We start from the raw sequence: 25,057 nt of genomic DNA, 5'->3' as shown, positions 1-25,057 counted from the left end.
AGAAAACTGAGGCAGACAGAGGTTAAGTGACTTGCCCAGGGTCACACAGCTAGTAAGTGTCTGAGTTTGAATTTGAATTCAGATCTTCCTGACTCCAGGCCCAGTGCTTTATCCATTGTGCCGTCTATCTGCCAAGACCATTTCTAGCTGAACTACATGAACTATAAGATAAAAAGAATGAGAATAATAATAATAAATAATGGCAATTATTATTATAACAACAGTAATGATAGAAATTATGTAACATATCATTATAGAGTGCAAAAAATAGTATTTTACAAATATCTAGAAAGATACCATCAAGTAGCCAGAATTTTATGCCATAAGCTCACTATTTTTCATAAATGAAGAGGACAAATCCTTCTATTAAAAATACACCATCTCCAGGGCAGCTAGGTGGTGCAGTGGATAAAGCACTGGCTTTGGATTCAGGAGTACCTGAGTTCAAATGTAGCCTCAGACACTTGACAGTTACTAGCTGTGTGACCCTGGGCAAGTCACTTAACCCTCATTGCCCCTCCAAAAACAAAACAAAAAAAATACACCATCTCCTTTTCAATATCCTTGAAAGTCTAGCAAATAAACTGTATCAGAATCTAACTGTAGCCTATAATTGCCTAGTTATGACATTAACTGTAAGAACCTGAGGACAGCATTTTAGTAGCTACTGACATACTGAGCATTTATGTCCTCCAAACTACGGGAAACAAGATGTTCTTAAAATACAGAGATCTAGTAGAAGAAATAAAAAACCACATGGCAATATGAAGAAGCCGATATAATCTTTGTCATCCTGTTCACTCTAGCAGTTGTGCCAAAGGTGCTTTCAGTGAGTCTACTCACTGAAGATGATCTTGCATCCCAACACTTTCATTCAAATACCAAAAAGAAATCAGTTATTTTACTGACCTTTGCAATTGTCTGCTGAACATTAAATTTAAAAAGGACATCAACTTGTCCCAAGGACCATTCTATTTGAATTATACCAGACATTAAGATAAGGAGACTGACATAGTAACAAGAACAATTGTAAGAATTTATTGTCAATTCACTCACTATTGAACAAAGCAGTGGTGTCAAACTCAAATGAGAAAGGGGATATTAAACCATATATAAGGATTCCTGCGGCACTTGGGAATGTTATAGGCCTGACACTTTTTCTCCAAAGCACCATAACATTTATATTAATTACCTTTGTTGTCACAAAGCCTTTGACTGAGTCCCACATTCATCGTTTATTTAAGTACTGGAAATATATAAGGTAGAACCAGCTATATGAAGGATGTCCACGTGGAAAACTGCTCCCATAAAACATGCCACCAACACAATAATGTCAAGAACAATTGATAAAAAAATGTAAAAAAAGAACAATTGATATAAAACATGGAGTTTTCAGGGAAACAGTTTAAGTCCACTATGGTTCTGCTTAGCTTTAAATTCGTTATGATCTCTACTAAATAGAATTAAATGTCACTTTCAGATTAAAGAATGAGTCAAACAAAAAAACCATCTTGTTGATTATAAGATTGAGTTGATTATGATATTAAGAATTATATTAAGTTAATATAGCTCCACCAAAAGCTACATTGAACAGGAAATACATCTTGGGGAATCTTTCTTCAATATTGTTGAAATGTCATTTGGGCGCAATAAATTTAAAATTATTTTTATATATACACCAAGGAAAAATAGAGACTGGAGGTCTTGTACTTCAATCTGAAGGCCATATTGAATAAATAGATGAAGGCAATACATCCAAATCCCTTGGTCTCCTTCACATAAAACACTTTAACTATAAAGGTACCAAGGAGAAAGTCATGGCTGAATATGTTGAGACTTACTAGCATCCTGAAATCCAAGCTGGATGAGGACATATTTAAAGTAATCACCACCGACATAGAACCAGTCTTAATGTATACTTAGGGACTGTCAAATAGACTAAAACAGATTTGGAAAGTATTATTAAAATAACCTATAAATTTTTTTTAACAAAACACAGAATATCACTCTAAGGCAGCTATACAAGGAATAATGCTACCTCAAGAAGATGATTGATAGATACTCAGTGTGCATTTGAGACCTTTTCTCTCTGAACGTCATGAAAGATGAGAAGAAGTAGAATAATAATAGTAATAACAAGATTAGAAATTGTGCAGCATATAACTACTACAAATTATAAAAAGTTTTGTTGTTGTTCAGTCATGTCAGATTCTTCATGACCCCATTTGGGATTTTCTTGGAAAAGATACTGAAGTGGTTTATCATTTCCTTCTCCCGCTCATTTTACTGATGAGGAAACTGAGGCAAACAGAGTTAAGTGGCTTGCCTAGGGTCACACAGTTTGTAAACAGATTAGAACTCAGGAAGATGAATCTTCCTTACTACAGGCCCTGTACTCTATCCACTGTACTACCTCATAAAAATTTAGCACTTAACAAATGCCTAAAAGACATGATCAAATAGCTGAAATTATAGGGCAGAAGTTATCAGGCCCCAAACCTACAGAACTAGTTTTGGAATAAACAGACATCATCTCTCTGCATAGGTAAAGACTAATTTCACACCACTGGATTTGTCAAATGTAAGCAAATATAGTTTGCCTTCAGATGGATCATAGGAAACAGAATTTAAGATCCAAGAATGGAGTTTAAAGACTTTTCATGGGCAGCATCTATACAAACTCAGGAAGCAACTAATTGATGAAGAAACACTGGAAAAATGGATGAATCATACCAATTTGTTTGTAGAAATGAAGTTTATAAGGGTAATTTAGGATCAGGTCATTGCCATCAGAAACTAAAAAAAAATTTGTTTCCTTAAGGAGCAGAACATTTACCCAATAGTTAGCACAGTGTGACACAGTGGCTACAATTATAGATCAGAAGCTTGCTCTCTATCATGGACTGCCAGATAACAAATCACCATACTGAAAGTACATACCTCAAAATATCCTGGAGAACTCAGTCCTGGGCAGTTATCACAGACTGAGCTGTTGCTCACAATTGCCTGGACATAATTTTGATATATAAAAACTTGACAGTATTTGAAATAGATGTCACCATACTGCATACTCATAATCTTCAAGCTATGCGGAATAAAAAAAAATCTTTCAAAATACAGAGACCTAACAGATGAAGGGATGAGCAATTTTCCCACAGTCACAGAGTTAGTAGACATGAACCTGAGTATTGGAACCAGGTCTTCCTGTCTCCAACTCCAGCATCCCTACCCTCGGGCTTTATTCCAGTCTGAGTTGAGTATTCATTAGAAGTTTTTCTTTTTCCTTGAGGGTGGGGGGCAGCAAATATGGAGGAAAGTCAGGCTGATAGTGAATGAATACTCATTGTTTGTCTTCCTATCTTTTTAAAAGTCCCATTAGAAGGTCCACTGGCTAAGGCTCAAAATATCAGTGCTCGGACAGCTACAATACAATGGGAAGAGATACCCAAGACCCAGAGAAGAGGCTTCATCAATAACTACACAGTGTTTTATAAATCTGAGCATGGAAGAGAATTTGGTAAGTGTACATATCGCTCAGCTGAAAAAAAAAATCTCTTTTGTCCCAACCAAGTAGTATGACTCAGTCAACCATGGTAGCCACATTGATCTCTGTTCTTTACAGTGGGCTTTCTTTAGTGGAGGTCTGTTTCCTAGATGACATATAAATCTCCTTTAGCTAATTCATTTCAATTTAGTTTAGTGAATATTGAACAATGTACCTGGTGCTATGTTAGGCACTATAAGGGATACAAAGATTGAAACTGACACCGATCCTGCCTTCAAGTAGCTTTAATTATAGTAGGTAGGCTATGATTTATACAAGATTAAATAAAATCAGAAGTACAAGAAGAGAACCGAGAAGGAAATATTTGTCTTTTGATGAACACAATTAAAGCTGAATTATTAGGTTAGAGGAGTGGTACTTGGGTACTTGGAGCAGAATATTGATCGTTTTTTGCCTTACCTTTGTGTATGTAATTGGAAGAAGCACAAAAGACTCACAATCCTGAAAGAAGTTTTAAAATTTGACAACTAGTTGGGGTTTTGTTTTGGATCTGACCTGTGAATTTGTTGGTATAAAGGATTCCTGGTCAAGAAACTCCCTTTATCAATGTAGATCTGAAACTGTTCTACAACTAAGGTTTTAGGGTCACAAAACCAGTCTGTATCAGTCTGGACTTGAATGTAGGCCTTCTTGACTCTAAGGCTAGCTCACCATCACACCTCTCAAACTATGGGAAAAAATGTATAGAATTAAATTGCATGAACAAAATCCAGTCATCTGATTGGGATTTTTCATCCCCAGCAGTGAGTGATCCCCACCCACCAACCCCCCTGGGACCACTGGGTCCACCATTGTGGACACTACGTAGTGATTTACAAGGGTTATCAAGATGGAGTATTTTGTCCTTTGCTGTGTAGCCCTTGCTGAAGCCCTGATACAGCCAATAACACTGTGATCTTAGTAATTCATATAGTTCCTTATATGAGTAAGAGGTGGCAGGAAGACCCTTCCACCACTGCTTCAATAGCTCGCCTTCTTGGGAAAAGAATAACAGCTGGGTAATACCATCTCTTCATTACAATAGTTGATAAATTTCCATTCCCCAAAGCAGTCTCATCTACCCTTCTCAGGTTCTTCCCTGACTTAACTGACAGATATTTCCTTGGAGGCAGTGTGGTATAATGGAAAGAATGCTGGCCCAAGAGTCAAAAGATCTGGATTCCAATCCTGCCTTCCAATCCTGATGTTTAAAATGATGTGTGACCTTGGGGAAGTCATTTAACCTTCCTGGGTCTCTGTTTCTTCCTCTGCCGAATGTGGAGACCAGACTAGATGACCTCTAGGGTTCTTGCTGGCTTTAGATCAATCATCCTTTTCTTCTCAGTGCCTCCTCTGGAGCACAATTCATTGTCCTTAACAGATAGAAATAGAACAACTATTATTTGCCCAAACTCTTATTTCTCCCTCTAGCTCCAATCCAGTTCCTGGAGAGTGGTTCTAGAGGGGCAAGTCCTAGACTCAGGACACTAACTATAAGACTATAACAGGCAGGAACAGCTCTGAGAACAACCAGAACCTTCAGGTATTCTTTTGAGTAAACTTGGGGTCTTCTTTGGCCAAGTACCTTCAAGTTACTTGCTTCATTTAGAAACAAGTCTGGTATGTACTGGCACAGTCCAATAGGATAGAAGCTCCTTGAGGGCAGGGACTTTAAAAAAAATAAGTTTTTGTATCACCAGTGTATCCTCAGGCTTATTCTGCCTTGCACAGAATATATGCCTAATAAAGAAAAGCTGGTTGAATGGTGTTGAATTAAACAGTCCCCAAACCACCTTGATCTCTTGAGGAATGATTAAGGATTGCTCCCGTTTCCCTTTCTTTCCTCTACAAAACTGAGTTTGAAGCTGATTAAAGTTCGTGTGTGTGTGGGGGGGGGGGGTTGTGGGGGGGTGTTAGTAATCATTCGTCTTTGCTGTTAAACCTTTCCCAGAATGGCAGAATCTAGAGCTGGAAGGCATCCCAAGCCCATACATCTCTGACAATTGGTCCTCTAAGCTTTTTCTTCAGTGAGGAGAAACCCAGTATCTCCCAGTATCTCCTATTGTACTTCTGGACAGCTCTAATTATTAGGAACTTTTTCCTTTACCTCAAGCCTAAGTCTCCATCATAACAAGAACAACAGCTAATATTTATATAGCACTTACTCTGTGTCAGGTACTACAGTAAGTGCTTTATAATTATTACCTTATTTGGTCCTTATAACAACCCTAGGAAGTAGGTGCTATTATTTTCCCAATTTATACTATCCTCATTTACAGATGAAGAAACGAGGTTAAGTGACTTACCTATGGTCAGTCACATAGCTAGAAAGGATCTGAGGCTAGGTTTGAACTCAAGTCTTCTAGACTCTAGCCTGCATTCTATCCAACTGAGCCTTCTAGTTGCCTCCGTTTTTTATTCAGGAATTCTTTTCTTGTCTCCACTCTAATCTCTCCCTACTCCAAAATCTCTGGGGCTGAGCTGGAAATCTGGGAATCTGGGGAATAGAGAAGGGGATGAGGTGACCTGGTTTAGAACCCAGAATATCCATGCTCCTGGCTTAGTCATGGAAATGTCCTATTATCAGGATCCCTGGAAGAGTACGCGATGGGACTTTAAATGATTCGGGCCCGTCTTTTAAAAATTCATCATTGGGGCAGCTAGGTGGCACAGTGGATAGATAGAGCACCGGCCCTGGAGTCAGGAGTACCTGAGTTCAAATATGGCCTCAGACACTTAACACTTACTAGCTGTGTGACCCTGGGCAAGTCACTTAACCCCAATTGCCTCACTAAAAAAAAAATCATCATGTCTTTTTATTATATTATATTCTTACAGCTAGGACACTCAATTCTAGTACTCTGCAATGTGAACTGGAGTCCCTGGAGAGAAACACTCAGTACACCGTCCAGGTCATGGCAAACACCTTGGTTGGGAGCAAGAATGGAACAAGTTTCAATTTCAGGACATTATCAATTAGTGAGTAATTGTCAAAGAGAATGCTTCTTCTTGATGGTGATTGCATTTCTCCCCAACAATATTTGCTTAGCCTAGGATTTCTTTAAGTGTATTCTATCATGATTACCTTTGAAAAAGGCAAGAAAAAAATAAAAGAAAAGAAAGAATAACTTTTAAAAAAAAATATGGAAATAGGGGCAGCTAGGTGACGCAGTGGATAGAGCACTGGCCCTGGATTCAGGAGGACCTGAGTTCAAATCTGACCTCAGACACTTGACACTTACTAGCTGTGTGACCTTGGACAAGTCACTTAACCCTCATTGCCCCTTACAAAAATTTTTTTTAAATTTCAAAAATATATGGAAAGAGCGGTACTGCATCCTATATGCTAAAATTCCAGAATGGAATGCAAAAAAAATGACATGCTGCTATGGAGAAAATTATACTTAGGGAGAAATGGGAAATTTAGAATTGAGATGGGAGTTACCAGCCATTCTCCTGTGTCCTGGGCTCAAAGGCTTGACTCTCCTTATGTCCCAAATCAGATTGAGCAAGAGTGGCCATTCTTAACATCAATCTCAACAACAAACCAAACCTCAAGATTATCACCAAGTCACAAACACAGATTCTAACATCAGGAGACATGAGGAACCCTCTGGGTATCATAGAATCAAGACCTGGAAAGAACCTTAGCAATCATCTAGTCTGACTCCCTCATTTTATAAATGAGATAACTGAAACCCAGAAAGGGAGAAGCAATTTGTCTATAATTAAAACTAGGAAGTAATGGAGGCAGGCCCTGGATCCTGGTCCTCTGATTCTAATCCATCATACCTGACATCATATAACCTGAGTCACAGAATGCAAATTAATTTGCTATTGTTGATTTTTTTTGAGAAAACTGCATAAAATAGTCCACTTAGTTCAACAAATAAGAATAAAAAATTTAAAACTGTATTCAATAGAAACAATAAATAGTTCAGAACAAATATACTTTATCTCCATCTTCTTGCATATGATGAGGAGCCAGAACTGAGAAAAGGAATGAGAGGAAGAAAAGATAAAGGAAAGACTGAGAAACAATATTGTTGTATACCATGTTTTTAAGACACAAAGTTCTAATTCATTTAGTACCATTGGGCCTTAAAAATCCAACCACTCAGATGAAAAGAGAGGGGTAAGGATGGCTGGATTTTACTACTTTAAAATGTTTTAAATTCCTGCCCAAAGCTTGGAAATACAAAAACTCTCATTTTCTCATTTTTTTTTTTTTGCAGGGCAATGAGGGTTAAGTGACTTGCCCAGGGTCACACAGCTAGTAAGTGTCAAGTGTCTGAGGCTGGATTTGAACTCAGGTACTCCTGAATCCAGGGCCAGTGCTTTATCCACTGCACCACCTAGCCGCCCCCTCATTTTCTCATTTTTATTGGAGAAAAACTTTTTAACCTTATACTCTGCAAATATAGAGCATTGCATCTACCTTTATCCAGGAAGGAAAGGTTTCCTGTTTTGTGGAGCAACATGCCCTCTCTTGTGACAATTTAGGGAATTTCCATATTGCTACTTATGCTTGTTTTTTAAAAAATTGTGATCTTAGCAGATATCAGCATACATGATCATTTCCATAAACAAAGAATAAACAGAAAAAGAGTCATATGTAAAAACTGAATTTCACTTATTTAATAGCTGGCTTTAAGAAAAGAATATAATACATTTAATATTGTCCTACTCATCTGTTTGCTAAAGATTTTTACAGTTATTTTGTATTTGTTCAATTGTAGGCAAAATTGGAATCCCTTTTTGGTATTTGTCCTGAGTGTCCAGTGAAATTAAGCTGAAGAACAAAGCCAGCTTAGGTCTAGACTTGGGGCTTAGACTTGGTTGACAGTGTTACATGTTATGAAAGATGGTTAATATGTGTTAAGGGCTAAAATTCTAGCTAAACTGTCTAAAATATCTAATGAGTGGTCGCCAATAAATTATAAGCTTTAGCAAGAGTTAGACTTTTAAGCATTTATTAAGGAGAATAAGAATTTGGTAAAGAGAGAGAGAAAGGCCTAGATTTCTATCTATTAAAGGGAGAGCACATTTTTAGCTCCCTTCTCCGCCAGAGTCCAGAGGAAAAGAGAGCCGGGAGACTGAGCACCAGTCTCTTCCTTCCTCCTCCCACTAGCTCGCGTCACTTCCTGACTCCTGGTCTTACCCTCAAAGACCTTCCCTTCATGGGCAGAACTCTTCTACAGTAAGTATCCAGCAGGTGGCGTTATTCCAATCGTTACATATGGAACATATGTTAGTTTAACTAATGGATTATCCCCAATGGAACAATCCTTCTGGAAGGATTGGCTTTACTAGAGAAGCCAGGAAACCCTCTTTGTGGCTCAATATTGTTCTCTTTTTCTTACAGCTACAATCGAGATTGTGTATTTAGCCTCTATTACTGGAGGTGGTCTTTTTCTCCTTGGTATCCTGGTGATGGTATGTGGTCTCACCAAACCCAAGTAAGTATTTGTGTGTGTTTGGCAAATGGATAACAGGGAGTGGTGTGTGGAAATTGTCACTGTTTTAATTAGAAAGTTTCACCAGATGCTTAACTAGGCAAAAGGAAATTGGTTTAGCCACAGGTCGTGTGTGTGTGAGCTTTAATAATTGCTATTTTTGCTTTGGCACCAATAGACATGAAAATTTCAATTAATAAGCATTTATTTTCTCTCTTACCTCCCTCCTCAATTTTAAAAAAGTGCCCCCCTTTTAAAAAACATGCATAGTAAAACCAAACAAATTCCCACATTGGCTGTGTACAAATATCAATGTCTCATTCTGCGTCTTGAATCCATCACCTCTCTGTCAGGAGGTAGGTTGCAAACTTCATCATTAAAAATTATTACACTGTGCCTACTCTCTGACCCAGAGATGCTACTCTTAGGTCTATACCCAAAGAGATCAAAGAAAGTGGGAAAGGACTAATAGGTACGAAAATATTTATAGCTGCTCTTTTTGCAGTGACAAAGATCTAGAGACTAAAGAGGTGCTGAACAAATTATATAGTCTATGGAACATGGAATATAATGGAATGTAATGGAACATGAATATTTCTATATATGAAGAAGAGCAGAAGGAAGGTTGTATATGAAATGGAAGAATTCTATGATGTACAGCTTGGCTTTTTTTTTTAAGCACATAATCAGTGCAGTATGTCAATTTCTTTTTTTTTTTTTTTTGAGGTGACAAAGGCTTTATTTTCTTCTCATGAGGAGGTACCCTAGTGTGCAGCTAGTGGGTACCCCGAAATGGGGCTCGTAGGCCCTGTTTTATACCCTAGTCCCTAACTCAAATGGACCTTCCCCTTTTTCATCACTGGTCGGGGTTACAATCTACACCCCAAAACTAGCTAATCGGAACACAGTATTCCCACCCTTCTTCCTTGTATGGGCATGACTCAGGAGTGGACCTTGTACTTCCTTATATGGACAGAACTCTGGAGAGGACCTAATTGAGACCAGGGCTCCTTGAACCATGTGACCTTGCTAACCTGAGGGGGAGGAGGGGATCTGAGACCTTTTTCCTAAAAACAGGTCAGGGGAGTATGACTGACTGTTATATCCACATTGAGAGGAGACAATTACTCATTCCTCACAATCCCTCCTCTTTATTTTTGACTATTTGGCTCCTCTCATTCCATTTATTGAATATTTCCTCTGCCTTTTGGTCTAAATCTGTGAATCCTATGCTATCTAGGCAGATTAGGGCATCAGATGACCCTTTCTTTCTTGATTTAGACTCAGATTTGGAGAAATGCTCAGATGCCATGGTAAATGGGGTGACCAGCCACACCAACCCACGAGTCCCAGCCCAGTTAGGGAGTAAGGTTGGTCTTCCACCACAATACCACCATAGGTCAGCTCAGGGGAGGATCAGGGATGAAAAATGTTTGGACACAACTCATTGGCTTCCTGGTTGGCACACCTGGCACCTACGGACTCTAACCACCTGGCACCATGGTTGGCAGGCCTGGCACCTTGGCACACCTGGTACCTACGGACTTTAACCGCCTGGCACCATGGCACACCCAAAACCAAAAAAGAGCTGCTGTCCTTTTTCCAAATCCCTGCAACCCTCACCCTTTGCCAACCCGTTCTGGTATAATTGAAGGAGACACCAGAACCCCTCCAGGCTAAAATCTGGACTTAGAGTATGGGCAGCTGGTCTTCCCAAAGCACTGACCCATTCCATCCGAGCATTTGAATCTCCAAACCCAGTCTCTGTCTCCACTGTCTGTCTCACATCCTTAACTTCACTGGCCTGTTGGGTTTCCTAATTTCCCTTCTGGAGAGGTTATTTCTGGAGTCTTAAAAGGATAGGGGGATGTAGGATCCATGAGATTTTCCTACGGGATCAGTTCCTCCTTCAGATGTCCATATAAAAAAATCCTTTTTGCTCCTCCACTACTTGTTTGCCTGAGCAGCTCCCACTACCCCAAAATGTTACCTCCCTTCCCCCTTTTTGTACCAGGCTTGGTATATTGCACATTAAAGTCTTTTTAAACTTCACCCTCGGTTGATCAGATTCCTTATTCACAGTCCACTGCTCATGTTTTGGCTTTGGTTTTTCTTCTGAAAAAGGTGTCCCTTTTACTTGAGAGTAGTGAGTCTAGTTTTGCTCCTCAGTCCTCACTGCAATGTCAGTGAAAAGTAACACCAGGAACAGTCCTTCCCAATCAGGCTCCAACTTGTTGCTCTTCCAGGCTCTTATCAATACCCAGTCTCCAGGCTTAAATTGGTGAACTGGAAACTCAAGGAGTCTGGGCCAGAAGTCCCTTCTGTCAGAGTAAAGAAACAGAGGCAGAGAGGCCAGAAATATCTGAGAAACATGCTTTTCATTTCTATTATTGGGAACTCTGTTTCCCTTCCCAAGTAAGGATCACATATACATTTAAGACTTGGCATACCCAATTTTCATTAGACCCAAATTTAGGCAAAAGGACTGAACCTCCCTTGAGGGGAACCCCAGCCCATATTAGGCAACAATATTTTACTTTCTTCCTTTTCTGTATCACTAGAGATGGCATTCCTCATCTTAAATGAACCCTTTGAATTCTTGGGGACTACCCCTGCCTGGCACACTACTTGGCATCTCCTAGCACATTGCTTGGCACACCTGGTGCTTACGGACTCCAATCGCCTGGCACACTTCTTGGCCTGGTTGGCACCCCTGGTACCTACGGACTTTAACCGCCTGGCACCCTGGTTGGCACACCTGGCACCCAGGTACCTACAGACTTTAACCGCCTGGCATCCTTGTTGGCATGCCTGGCACCTTGGCACCCCATGTACCTACGGACTTTAACCACTTGGCACCATGGTTGGCATACCTGGCACCTTGGCACACACAGACTTTAACCACCTGGCACCATGGCACACCCAAAACCAAGAGAATCCAGGAACCCCAGGATCCTGCATCAGGAGTGAAAAGCTGTTCCAGTGAGAGATGCCAAAAATGCCCCATGCTGTTAAAAACTTCCCCAAGCCACCTGCAAAGGAGTCCATAAAGTGATCATCTTTACCCTTCTAATTTAATATAAGACAATTAAAGAATCTAATACCATTGATACCAGTTGCCATGGCCAAATTCAACATTGTGTTTATCATGCCACCTGGGATGATCATGGGGGTTACCATAAAAGAACAGAAGTTGGCAAGCCTCATGGAATACAGTGTAGGGGAAACCGAGTCCTCTCTCCCAGTGGATAGTTGGTACCTTGTTTGCTCAGATCTGATAACTCAGAAGAAAGGCAATTAATGTAAAAGAATGAATATCTAAAAGCTTCAGTGAAGGCTTTCAGTTAATCAATAAACTCAAACAGTATTTAACCCTTAGCAAAATCACAAAACCAATTTACAATAGCATGCAACAGCTGTTAAATATTACCGTAATTTTCATCTGTCAATAGTTTACCAATTGAAACATGGAATCAGTTTTCTCAGGATTTTAAAGTAGAATTCTCAAACATTTTTTTTTCTTTTCTAAGAAAAGGCACTGAATTTACATTCCCCTTTCCCAAGCAAATGAATTGCCTGGGGCTAATGGATCTTTGTTAATCCCAGACTCTAGATGGACCCATAGGCCTCCCTTACCTTTCCCAAGCAAACCCTTTTGTTTTTCTAATGGGCCTAGTTTACCAGAGAAGTTTCCTGGAGCAAATTAAAAAGAACCCCCTCCCCACAAAACCAAACCAAAGGACAGACACTTCCAAAGAGATACAGAGTAATTCCAGGACCACCACCCTTCACTCCAGTCTCCTCCACCCCCAGGGAAGACAAGATTAGGTGTGGCTGCTATCCCTGTGGTGTGAGGGGGAGAGTGAGATGACCTGAGGGATCTGGAGCTGCCCCTCACCCAAATTCCCTCAGCCACCACCAGTGGGGGATGGCCCTCCCCCAACAAGATACCCCTACAGTCAGATGATGACCCCATCGGACCAAGCCACGCCTCCGCACCATGCTCTCTTCTCATGAGATGAAATTCAGGGACCTCTCTCCTGGGTTTCCCGCCCAAAGAAAACATTATACTAAACCCCAATAACATTTTGCTCTATCCTCACAATCTTGGGAGGTAAGCTTTCATTCATAAATTCACCCAACACCCCTGCAAAAGACGTATAGCAAGTGACTCCCTAACATGAGCCTAACAAACCAGAGCGCTGGCTTTTCCTTCCTCCCCACAGCAATCCCTGTTTTAAATTCTTACCCCCTTGGTGAGCCTGCTCCACCCTGCGTTTGCGACGTCTCTGCTGAGTTCCTTGAACTCAGGAGTTGGGGGTGGCCCCCTCTGGGCTCTGGCTCCGACCATCACTGGTGAAGGGCGCTGGGAGTGCTGGAACCCGGAGGGCCCTGCAGCACCTTACATCTTGGTGGGACCTCCAATTGTGAGGGAAAAATCCATCCTCTTCTCAATAATTCTCAGGAACTCAGCAGCGAGGTGACAAAGGCTTTATTTTCTTCTCATGAGGAGGCACCCTAGTGTGCAGCTAGTGGGTGCCCAGTATGTCAATTTCAAAGCCATCCTGTTGTCTAACACAGCCATCTCTAAGGGCCAAAGGAAGCCCTTGGTGGTCCACCCTCTGCTGCTCTGACCACCTGAGATGATTCGGAAAAGGCCACAGGTACCCTTGCATCTCTAGAGATGAGTATTTCATAGCACCAAGAAACTGCAGAAGCGGTGCCCTTCTTCCGTAAAGTCCTAATGTGAATTATGGTGGAGTATAGAGATGAGAGAGGGTAGGATGTTGTCAAGGATGGGGAAGGATAGTGAGAAGTTAGTTTGAGACTTGAAAAACTCATTTACATGAAAATATTCATTGACTCTAGAATTCACGTGTGACCCACGTTAGACTGGAGGGTTATTTGCTTTGTCTTTCCTCAAATCCTTGATGTTGCTGCTTGACCAGACCTGCTCTGAGGGCCCAGTTCTGCTCAGCTAGATCCATATGGTACCTAACCCAGTACAACAAATGAAGACATACTAATGAATGAGCATTCCCTTTCCTTTAGTCATCGTAGATATCCTAGGTCTTTTGCTTAAGTGGCTTAAATATAGCATTAACTTGTACAAGTTTCTAATTTTTTTAGTTCTTATGTTTTCCTATATCCAGTGGGGATAGTGATTTTTGCCTCAGATTCTCAATCATATCTATGAACACCCCCCCCCCCTCCACACACACACACACAAGATTTGCCTTTAGGTCAAGAATTTGCTAGGGAAACTAGATGCAGTTGTTTGAAAATTGTGAGTTTATCAGCATCTTAAACCACAATAAATTCTAAATGGATTGAAAGTATAAATTTTTTAAAGAGCACATGATTTAAAAAAAGAAGATAGTAAAAGGTTTCATCTTTTATAATTGTTGAGAGGAGAAAATGCTTAACCAGCTATGGCTTAGAAGAAATTTTTAGGGACAAAATAAGTTATTTTAATTATATAAAAAGTTTTAAAATTTGCAAAGAAAAAACTACACATCCAGAATAATAAGAAAAAATACAGATTGTGTGGGAATATCTTTGCCTTAAATGTTTCTGATAAAAATCTGACATCTATAATTATAATTTAATGAATTGAGACACATTTATAGGAACCAATGCCCAGTGGCATTTTTTTGGGGGGAGGCAATGAGGGCTAAGTGACTTGCCCAGGGTCACACAGCTAGTAAATGAAAAGTGTCTGAGGTCAAATTTGAACTCAGGTCCTCCTGAATCCAGGGCTGGTGCTTTATCCATTGTGCCACCTAGCTGCTCCCCCTTTTTTGAAATAGGCAATTTTTACAAGAAGAAATTATCAAGTTCTCTAAAAAATATTCAAATTTTCTAAATAGCAGATAAATGGAAACTAAAGCAACTCTGAGGTGCTCCCTTATAGCCATCACATTGGCAAAGATAGAAAAGGATAATAAAATCCATTGCTGGTATAGTTGTGGGAAAACTGGCATCCTAATATATTTCTGGTGGAGCTATAAACTGATTAAAGGGCAAGCAGTATACGGTTATACAGTAAGAATAACAAAAATGTTTATACCTTTTGATCCAGAGACTTATACCTTAAACATGGTATGAGCAGGGAGAAAAGTACAAAACCTCACCAACTTTTCTTTCTTAATGGCAGATTGAAACGACTAGTTTGTCCAGAAATCCCTAATCCTGCACAGAGCAATGTAGTCCTGTGGCATGGTGACAATTTCAAAGTAAGAAGTCATATGTTTATTCCTAAAATCACTCTAGTAGCTTGGGTTTGAAGGGAGGGGGCACCTGCCCAAGGCAGTGTGGCACAGTGGGCTGAGCTTTGAGCAGAGTTTATATGACAAAGATCAAAGTGGGAACATCCTTGTGAGAAGTCAGGACAAGTCAGGTAGAAGAAGCTTTTCAGAGGCTGCCAGCCTCAAAGTTTAGAAGGAGGAAAGGAAGTCATTAACATTCACTGAGCACCTATGGTATGTCTGGGCATACACTTGATGCCTTGAGGGATGGGACAAAATTAAAGACACAGTTTTGTTCTTATGGTCCTGATTTTCTAGTTTAAGAGATAGAGACAGAAACAGAGAGAGAGAGAGAGAGAGAGAGAGAGAGAGAGAATGCTAACATACGAAACAAGTGTGAGAACCCATTGGAAGCAGCATGTAATTGAGGGTGATTTAATTGAGGGCTATTTATTCAACTAAGGGCAAACTCAGTTTATAAATACTGAGCAAATATATAGACTTTAAAGGAAGCAACCTTGGGGATGAAGTGTGTATAAGTTACATCACAGAAGACTGACCAATGCCATACAAGGCTAGGTTGAAAGAACTGAGAGCATATTGTCTTAGAGTGGATTGGGGGGTAGGAGCATGAGAAATGATAGCTGAGAGATGGTATGGAGACAGAATGGTACCATGGAAGGGAAAACTGGGTTTTTAATTCAAGGGTCTGAGTTTATAATCTGATTTTGTGACTTATTACCTCTGTGAACTTGGGACAGTCACTTTCCTTCTCTGGTCCTTAATTTTATCATCTACAAAATCATAAGATTGGATTAGATAATCTCTAAATTCTCTTTCATTTCCAAGTTATATTTGCCTCTGATGTATTGAAAGAATGCGAAAGTGAAATATGAAAGAAGGATTAAAGGCCGGGTGGCCTCTTGTCAGGGAGTATTTTGCAGGGATTTCTGTTCATGTGAAAGTTGGATGAGGTAAATCTAGGTTCACCTCTAGCTCTGAGAAACTATGATTCTGGGATTTTGATTTGGCCCATATGGCACCAGAGGGCAGAGTTAGGATCATTGAAGTTATAGAGAGGCAGACTGAGCTCAAAATAACAAAGAAACTCCTAACAACCAGAGTTACCCAACAAAGGCTTCCTTGGAGGGGATGTGGCTAGCCCATTACTGGGATTTCAAAGTCTTCTCAGAGGAGTAAAAGTTGGAGAAAAAAACCCCAAACCTTAAAAGAGCATCTGTTACTAGCTACGTGACCCTGGGCAGGTCACTTAACCCCCATTGCCCTGCAAAACCAAAAACCAAAAACCAAAAACCAAAAAAGAGCATCTGGCCCACCCTCTTCATTTTGCAGATGAGGCAGCTAAAATTCAGTTATTTACCCAAGATCACATGGTAAACAGAAGTAGGATTTGAACACAAGTTCCCTGATAATTCCATTTGCTCACACTGTTGTTTAAGACAGAGGCTGGATGGCCTTTGGGTGAGGGATATTGTAAATGAAGATCCTGCACTGGGAGAAAAGACTAGATTAGATGACCTCTGACATCCTTCTTAGTCTTAAGATTCTACAGCAACAATAACTAACATTTGTACAATGCTTTAAGGTTTGCTGGGGGTGGTTAGGTAGTGTAGTGGATAGAGCCCTGGGATTGGCTTCAGGAAGACTCATCTTTATGAATTTAAATCTGGCCTCAGATACTTATTAGCTGTGTGACCCTAGGCCAGTCACTTCATCCTGTTTGCCTCAGTTTCCTCATCTGTCAAATGAGCTGGAGAAGGAAATGGCAAACTACTCCAGTATTTTTGCCCCCCAAAACCCCCCAACCCAAATGCGGTCATGAAGAGTCAGACACAACTGAACAACAACAAAATAAGGTTTGCACAATACTTTAGATGTATTATCTTATTTGATCCTCACTACAAGCCTTTGAGGCAAAGGCTATTATTTTATAGATGAGAAGGTTAAGCAACTTGCCTAGGTCACACAACTAAGTACCATTTGAGGCAGGATTTGAACTCAGGTCTTCTTAATTCCAAATCTGGCACTCTATCATTACCACCTAGATGGCTAGATTTTTTTTTCTTTTTGGCAGGATCATAGTAAAACCTCAATTAAGTAAGAATGGAACTTTCTGCTTAACTGAACACTATGCAGTACACATTTTGTCTCAAGATTATTGTTGAAAATTTTCAAAAATTTGTTAGTTTCCTGCCAAAGTGAACATGGGGTACTGATAGCACTTCTAGCTTAGTACAAGCAACCAACCTTTGTACTTCATTGGGAGGAATAATTAGTTAAAATTAGGAAGCTGCCAAATGTGCTTCCTCCCCTCAGTGACCTTCCCTCAAGCGAACTTCTTCTATGGGAAAACAAGTGACTGCCTACCCAGAAGTGCCTTGGAATGACCCAGAGTCCTGGAGGCCTGGTGTCTCCTCCCTGAGGTGTGCCTTCCACTGAATTTATCTTAAGAAGTTGATTTGAGGGCGTATTTATTGCTACTTGTCACTGAGTACATTTTATGATATCTGACCTAGGTTCTAGGTAAGCAGAGGTTCTATATTATGAGAGCTGGATTCTATTGCCTGCTTTCTGCCTTCTTAAGCACCATAATTTCCCTTGTAGTCAGTACCTTTTAAATAACAAAAGCTGATGTGTATACAATTAAGTTATTCTGAGTATTATAAATACTCAAATTGAGTACGAAGGGCTTATGAAGGAAAATACCATCCACCACCAGAGAAAGAACTGATAAATAGAAGTATGCATAGAATTATTTTATATATTTTTATATCTGTCTCTATCATTATCTCTATCTCTCTCTATATCTCTATCTCTTGTCTCTGTCTCTATCTCTCTCTATATCGATTTATCTCTATCTCTATAAGTCTCTCAATTTCTATTTCTATCTCTATAAATATATCTTTATCTCTTTATAAATCTCTCTATCTCTATAAATCTATCTCTATTTCTGTATAGTTGTGTCAAATGGTGGCCTTCTGTAGTGCAGGGTGGGGAGAGAGACAGTTCAGAATGTAAAATGTAATAAAAAAATTAAACAAAAATTTAAAAAATTGATATGAGTAAAGAGGCATTAGGATTTGATGGTTAAAGGGCTGGATGGACAATCAGGAAATCTGGACTCTAGGCAAATTTCATTCCCTGGTTTGCTAGGTAACATTGGACAAATCTTAGTACATTACAAAGAGGACCTGAGTTCAAAACCTGGCTATTCTACTTAGTAGCTAGGACACCTTACACAAATCCCCTTGTTTCTCTGGACCTCAGTTCCTCATCTGCAAAATGAAATCATCGGACTGGATGGTTGCCAAGGGTCCTTTTAAGTTAAATCCATGGTCCTGTGATCCATAAGTATCTGTGGTGCTCTGTGTCTCCATTTTCTACCTGTAAGACAGGGCTTAAGGAACTTTGTGAAGATAGATAGTTCCCAGAATCTTTATGAGCTTTCTAGAAGAAATGACCTATAGATGTACAATGCATAACTTTTGGCAAACAGTGGAATAACAAGTGCATATGACACCTATTTGTTTGCTACGGTGGAAGCATTTAGAATGGATCGAGAATAATTGGGAGGAGAGGGTCGGATGAGAAAGGAGACTAGGAACTTTTTATTTGAGAATATTTTAGCATTTACCAAGACCAAATTCTTTGACCCTTGTGGCATACAAGTGACCCTTCGTGGTGGTGGTGGTGTTCCTCTTTCTTTTGACAGTCCAAGCTGCATCTCGGAGAGGTCCAATTCCATGGCAAGATGAAGGCAATTGACGAGAGGATTCCCAAACCGTACTTCTCTTCCTCTGGTGACTTGATTGACAAGCTAGTGGTAGATTTTGAGAACTTCCTGGACAAAACTGAGGTTCACAGAGTAGAACTGCTGAAGATGAAGGAAAACATTTTGGGTGGGGAAGAGAAGTATGTGAATTCTCCACGTAATTTTTATAGTCCCTCAGGAAAGGTTTTCCAAGGACTTCCATCTTCAGCCTTGATTTCACTGCAAGGAACACAAGAGCAATCTTCAGAAAGGCCAGATAAGGAAGCCAAGGGTAGACCCTTCCAGAGGCCAAGTGCTGGTGGAATTCTGGAGCCAGAGCAGCAGCCCTGGGAAGAAGCTGGATTGAATCCATATTTAAAAAATTCAGTGACGACAAGGGAATTCCTCACTTCTGAGAAGTTTTCTGATCCAATCAAGAAGACTGAAATGCAACCATAGCCTGGGTTTGTTTTCATTTTTGTGTGTTTTGGGGGGAGTAACAGGGTAGAATGACCCTTAGTTAGAAGGAATGTGTTTGGATCTGGCAGCTATGTGTTGCAGTGGAGAGAGTGCTAACACTCTTCCTGAGTTCAGATCTTATTGTGTGACCTGGGCAAGTCACTTAACCCTGTTGGCCTCAATTTACTCATCTGTAGAATGAGCTGGAGAAGGAAATGACAAACCACTCCAGTATCTTTGCCAAGGAAACCCCACATGAGGTTATGGAGAGTCAGGCATGACTGAAACTACTGAAAAACATCAAAGTTCAAATTTATCCACTCATTAGCCACAGACTTGAGAAGAGAAATATTTGCTTATTTCTTTCCCAGTTTGGCTAATTGACTTCCAATACCTCTCTACACATAGTTGTACACTCAGTTAACACAAACATATATAGTATAACAGGATGAGGGAAGGTAAAAGTATCAGGAAACTAGAATTTTTCTTTTCCCCCTCCCATGGAACAATCCATTCTTTTGGTTTCTAGACACTAGACTCCTATTTATGCTTTCTCTTTAGCTAAAATCCATTGAGGATATTCATCTGCTTTTTGCATCTACTGTCATCAGCCTTGAACCTAACACCAGACCTTGTTAACTTTCCCATCAGGACCAGTGATGATGATGATGTTGGTGATAATAATAGCTCACATTTATATAGTGCTTTGAGACTTGCAAAACACTTTAAATTATTATTTCACTTGATCCTCACAACAAGGGTGGGGGGAGGGAGACAGGTGATATTGTTTTCCCCATGGAAGACAGAGTTCAGTGACCTGCCCAAAGTCACACAGTTACTAAGTGTCTGAGCCTGTTTTCCAACTTATGTCTTCCCGCTTCCAGGTCCAATGCTCTATCCTTGTGCCACCCTTGCTGCTTTGTGGTGATTTGGAAGTACAAGGTCTGGCACATATCAGCTCTCTCTGGGTTTCCTAGGATACCATTCTCTCCTCTGGACTTCCTTATCACCAGTGATCCCTTGGATCAGATGGAAACTGTAATTTCATTGGTGTAGGTCACTCCTGGTGAGGAAATGCCTTTCACCAACATCAGTCAGCAACCCTTCTGTGTCTTAGAGAGCTGCCTAAGGCTTCTACAGTTTAAATGACTTGCTTAGGGTCACACGGCCAGGATGTGTCAGAGGCAAGAGGCCATTTCTTTTCTGTGGCAGCAGGGACCAATACAGAGAGCAATCGCCATCCTTCTCCTGCAGAGCAGGGGAAACGCGGCATGGGGAGGAGGCTGGACCTTGCTAACCATTTCTCTTATGCCCTATCCTTGTTAGTTTTGTTGTTGAGTTGTTTCAATCGTGTCTGACTCTTCATGACGCTATTTGGAGTTTTCTTGGCAAAGGTACTGAAGTGGTTTGACATTTCCTTCTCTAGCTCATTTTACAGATGAGGAAACTGAGGCAAACAGGGTGAAGTGACTTGCCCAGGGTCACACAGCTAGGAAGTGTCTGAGGCCAGATTTGAGCTCAGGTCTTCCTTACTCTAGGCTCAGCATTCTCTATTGTGCCACCTAGCTACCCATCCTTGTTAATAGATAGGGACAAAACAGTTCAGGGACTTTCCTCTAGGGAATCTCATCCTGACTCAGAGCCCAGGATATGTTGTTGGAAAGCATCTTTAGACTACCTGCTTTGCAGAAATATTCTGGCAGTTCAATTCTCTTTTGGAACATGCTGGGAAAGAAATGCATTTATTTAGCACTACTGTATAACACTACCTTCCCTTGAGTCAGCCTAAATTTGTGAGAATATCCCAAAACAGCCTATTCATAATTCCACTGTAGAGACTGGGAATCTGCTTGGTCTGGTCATAATGCTGTCCAATGTTGAGCTTGCTCATGGGCTGGGATAGAGACTTTTGGTGGTGGTGGTGGGCGGCTGACATAGGATTTTGATGCTATTTGTTTTGTTTTGTTTTTGGTGAGGCATTTGGGGTTAAGTGACTTGCCCAGGGTCACACAGCTAGTAAGTGATTTTTGACTCTATTTGGCTCTTGGCTGACCCAGGAGAAGTTCAGGAGGGGTAAGGGAAGGGAGTTAGAAGTAAAGTGCCTCATGGAAGCTTTCTGTTCTATGTTAGAGAATGAAGAGTCAGAAAGGCAGATAGTTCCTTTTCTAGAAAATATTTTCAAACTCAATCCTGATGTCAAGTAGGGGTAGGAAATATGGGAAATTTCTTTGGATTAAAAATCTGGTACTTTTGAATTTGAGACAGAAAGGAACAGGGTGGTGATTAGGAATGTCCCTTCCATGGCCTGGGTGGGGGGGTGCAGCGGGGGAAGGAAAGTGATTTTTCTCTAATAGCATCCGTGTTTTAGCCATTAAGGATTCAATTTATTTCAATTGAGAAGTATACTAACACCCTAAATACAGGCAGCTAGGGGGCCAGCAGGTGGAGTGGTGGGTCTGGGAACCAGGAAGATTTGAGTTCAAATTCAGTCTTAGACATTTTCTAGCTGTGTGACCCTGGGGAAAGTCACATAACTTCTATTTGTTTCTGTTTCCTCAACTTTAAAATGAAGATAATAGGGCAGCTAGATGGCACAGTGGTTAAAGCATGGCCCCTGGATTCAGGAGTACCTGAGTTCAAATCCAGCCTCAGACACTTAACACACACTTACTAGCTGTGTGACTCTGGGCAAGTCACTTAACCCCCATTGCCTGCAAAAAAAAAAAATGAGGATAATAATAGCATCTTCCTTAACAGGGTTGTTTGGAGGATCAAATGAGATAATATATGTAAACACTCATATGTTAAATATATGTAAAATACTTAGCACAGTGTCTGACATATGCCTAACAAATGCCTATTCCCTTTCCTTCCTAAGGACTCATATTTCTTGCTTGTTCTCTCTTCTCTCTCCTTTCTCTTATCTTCTTAGTCTTCCTCTTCCATCTTATATTCTTTTTCATTACTTATAGTGTTAACTCTCTTTCTTTCTTTTTTAAACAGTTTGGTAGGAGGCTCAGGACTCCATCCTGACATTTGCCCTGGATCGGGGTCCAAGACAGCATCCTATAGGAAAAGACCTTGTGTTTCTAAGTTTTGGAATTCCCTGGGCTAGTGAGCCCGAAGATCTACAGACCTGCCTGCCCCCCCCCCCCCAACGGTAGCTTGATCAAGAGCTTAAGGATCTATTGTATGTTATCTGTGTTTTCTTTGTATTTGTTTTCATAAGAGAGATTAGGAAGATGAGAAGCAGGCAGACTCTTGTTCCAACAAGGACTTTTGAAATATACACCTTCACAGAATTTTGGTTAAAGGAAGAAGAGACAGAAAAATTTGGATGTCTGGAGCAATGCAGATGGCTGGGCTTGTGGAGAGCTTGCTTTTCCTTCACAGCAGGAGTTCCTAACCTTTTTAGTGTTTCAGACCCCCATGGAAGTCACGGAAGTCTGTTGGGCCCCTTCTCAGAACCCTCTTTTTAAATCATTGAAGGAAATGCTACAGTCCAAGTAGAAATGAGTGAAAAATAAAGATGAAATTTTTTTAGGCCCAAGTATGTGGACCCCTGAAACCTATCCACGGACCCTTTAGGATCCTGTGGATGCCGAGTAAAGAACCTCCGTGTCGTAGCAATGTCAGACAGGAGAATTGTGAAGCAAGAATAAGTAGGAGTAGAGACTTGGTCCTGGGATTTCACTGACATAGAAAGTTCCTGGTGAGGAGCTCTATCAGTACAATCTGGCACCTTTTTCTGCGACTTACCTTTAAGAGTTACTTGGAGGGGGCAGCTAGGTGGCGCAATGGATAAGGCACTAGCCTTGGATTCAGGAGGACCTGAGTTCAAACCCAGCCTCAGACACTTACTAGCTGTGTGACCCTGGGCAAGTCACTTAAACCCCATTGCCCTGCAAAACAAACAAACAAAAAAAAGAGTTACTTGGAGCACAGAGAGATGAAGCCACTTGTCCAGGGGCATGCGTCAGGATATGTCAGAGATGAACTTGAATCCAGGTCTATCTGGCTTTGAGCTCAGTTCTCTGTCCCCAGAGGCATGCTGCTTGTGGTAGAGAAAGGAGACACTTAGTGTTGGTTTCTTCTGGAAACAGCACTGCATATATAACAAAGGCAGAGGTGTAGTTTGAGAAGAGGTAGAGCGTTGGGAGGTAGGGCAAAGAAGGAGAGATGGTGGCCCAAAGGGGATGAATTTCATAAGATTTAGAGCTGAAGGGACATCAGAGATCATCTAGTTCAACAATGTCATCTTACAGATGAGAAAATTGAGGCACAGATTGGGGAAGTGACTCATCCAAAGTCATACATACAGGTAACGAAGTCTGAAATTGAGTCAAAGTCTTCTGACTCCATATTTAAGGCTTCTTCTAGTCCCCCCAAATGGGGTGTATATCTAATTACCATTAATTACTTCTTTCCTCTCTGTTGGGACGTGTGTGGAAATGGGCAGTCTCCTGTCCTGCCCCATCCTAGCAATCCTGTTTTTCCTTCTCCAAATAACCTCAATTCAATTCTGTTGCTGCTGCCCAGATATAGATGTATGTGTGTATCTCTATATCTGGATCTATATCTAAATAGCTGGATCTATATCTCTATACACACACATACATATACACATATGTGTGTAAATATATATGTATATATATATGTGTGTATGTATACAGAGAGATATATACATATATAGACAGATAGATAGATAGATAGCCAGACAGATAATCAGCATTCATAGCACCCAAGCTGGGACTCTGGTTCTATGAGCACACCTGGAGTTCATTATGTTGCAGGCCTCAAAGAGGCCTTTGGATGAATGTATCTCAAAGTCACGGCTGCTCTTAAAATGGATTTTTGACTAGGTTGTTTTTGTTTTTGTTTTGTTGTTGTTGTTGGGGTTTTTTTGTGGGGCAATGAGGGTTAAGTGACTTGCCCAGGGTCACACAGCTAGTAAGTGTCAAGTGTCTGAGGCCAGAATTGAACTCAGGTTCTCCTGAATCCAGGGCCAGTGCTCTATCCACTGTTCCACCTAGCTGCCCCCAACTAGGTTGTTTTTTGCACCCTGACCTTGGAACCACGTTGGAACATTTATCTCCCCCTGTTTCCTGACTCTGAAGAAGGAGGTTAAGTTGGGCCTGGGTTTAGACTCTGAAGTGACTTTGACATCTGAAAATGCAAAACTTTTGATTTTCCAGGCACTATGGCTTTTGAGTGACTAAACGACCAGAGGCCAAGGGGCTTGGTGGAATCAGAATGGATCCTTCAATGCACTTTATCAGTTTGGTGTTTAAAATACATTGATTACATGTAGGTGGTTATTTAAGTAGTTGACATAAGTAATTTTCTATAACTGACTCATCAACATATGCATCGTTTATCAATATAAAGAGCAGTTAATTGACAAGCATTTATCAAGCACTCCTTATGTGTTAGATACTGTGGGAATTTTTGCTCTCAAGGAACTCATGTTCTCATGAAGGAGGCAATGTAGACCTCCTATCTTTCTAACTATCTCTACAACTAGCATTTATAGCCATACAAATGAATGTATGTGCATATACATATATGTGTATATATA

At 40.6% G+C, this 25,057-nt stretch overlaps 1 protein-coding gene across 1 annotated transcript in view; it reads left to right on the top strand.

The window, feature by feature from the left end:
* IL31RA (interleukin 31 receptor A) overlaps positions 1-22,604 on the top strand; it is a 60,256-nt gene extending 37,652 nt beyond the window's left edge. The window contains exons 11-16 of the mRNA XM_043978387.1: positions 3,371-3,517; positions 6,383-6,523; positions 8,910-9,003; positions 15,158-15,236; positions 18,982-19,484; positions 22,483-22,604. Of these exons, the coding sequence (XP_043834322.1) occupies positions 3,371-3,517; positions 6,383-6,523; positions 8,910-9,003; positions 15,158-15,236; positions 18,982-19,479 (959 nt within the window). The 3' untranslated portion in view covers positions 19,480-19,484; positions 22,483-22,604. The remainder of the gene's footprint in view (positions 1-3,370; positions 3,518-6,382; positions 6,524-8,909; positions 9,004-15,157; positions 15,237-18,981; positions 19,485-22,482) is intronic.
* The last annotated feature ends 2,453 nt before the right edge of the window (positions 22,605-25,057 follow it).

This window comes from Dromiciops gliroides, chromosome 1 (genome assembly GCF_019393635.1).
Source record: "Dromiciops gliroides isolate mDroGli1 chromosome 1, mDroGli1.pri, whole genome shotgun sequence".
Classification (NCBI taxonomy): Eukaryota; Metazoa; Chordata; class Mammalia; order Microbiotheria; family Microbiotheriidae; genus Dromiciops; species Dromiciops gliroides.
The sequence above is the reverse complement of the archived record's forward strand: the minus strand, read 5'-3'. Positions and strand labels throughout refer to the sequence as shown.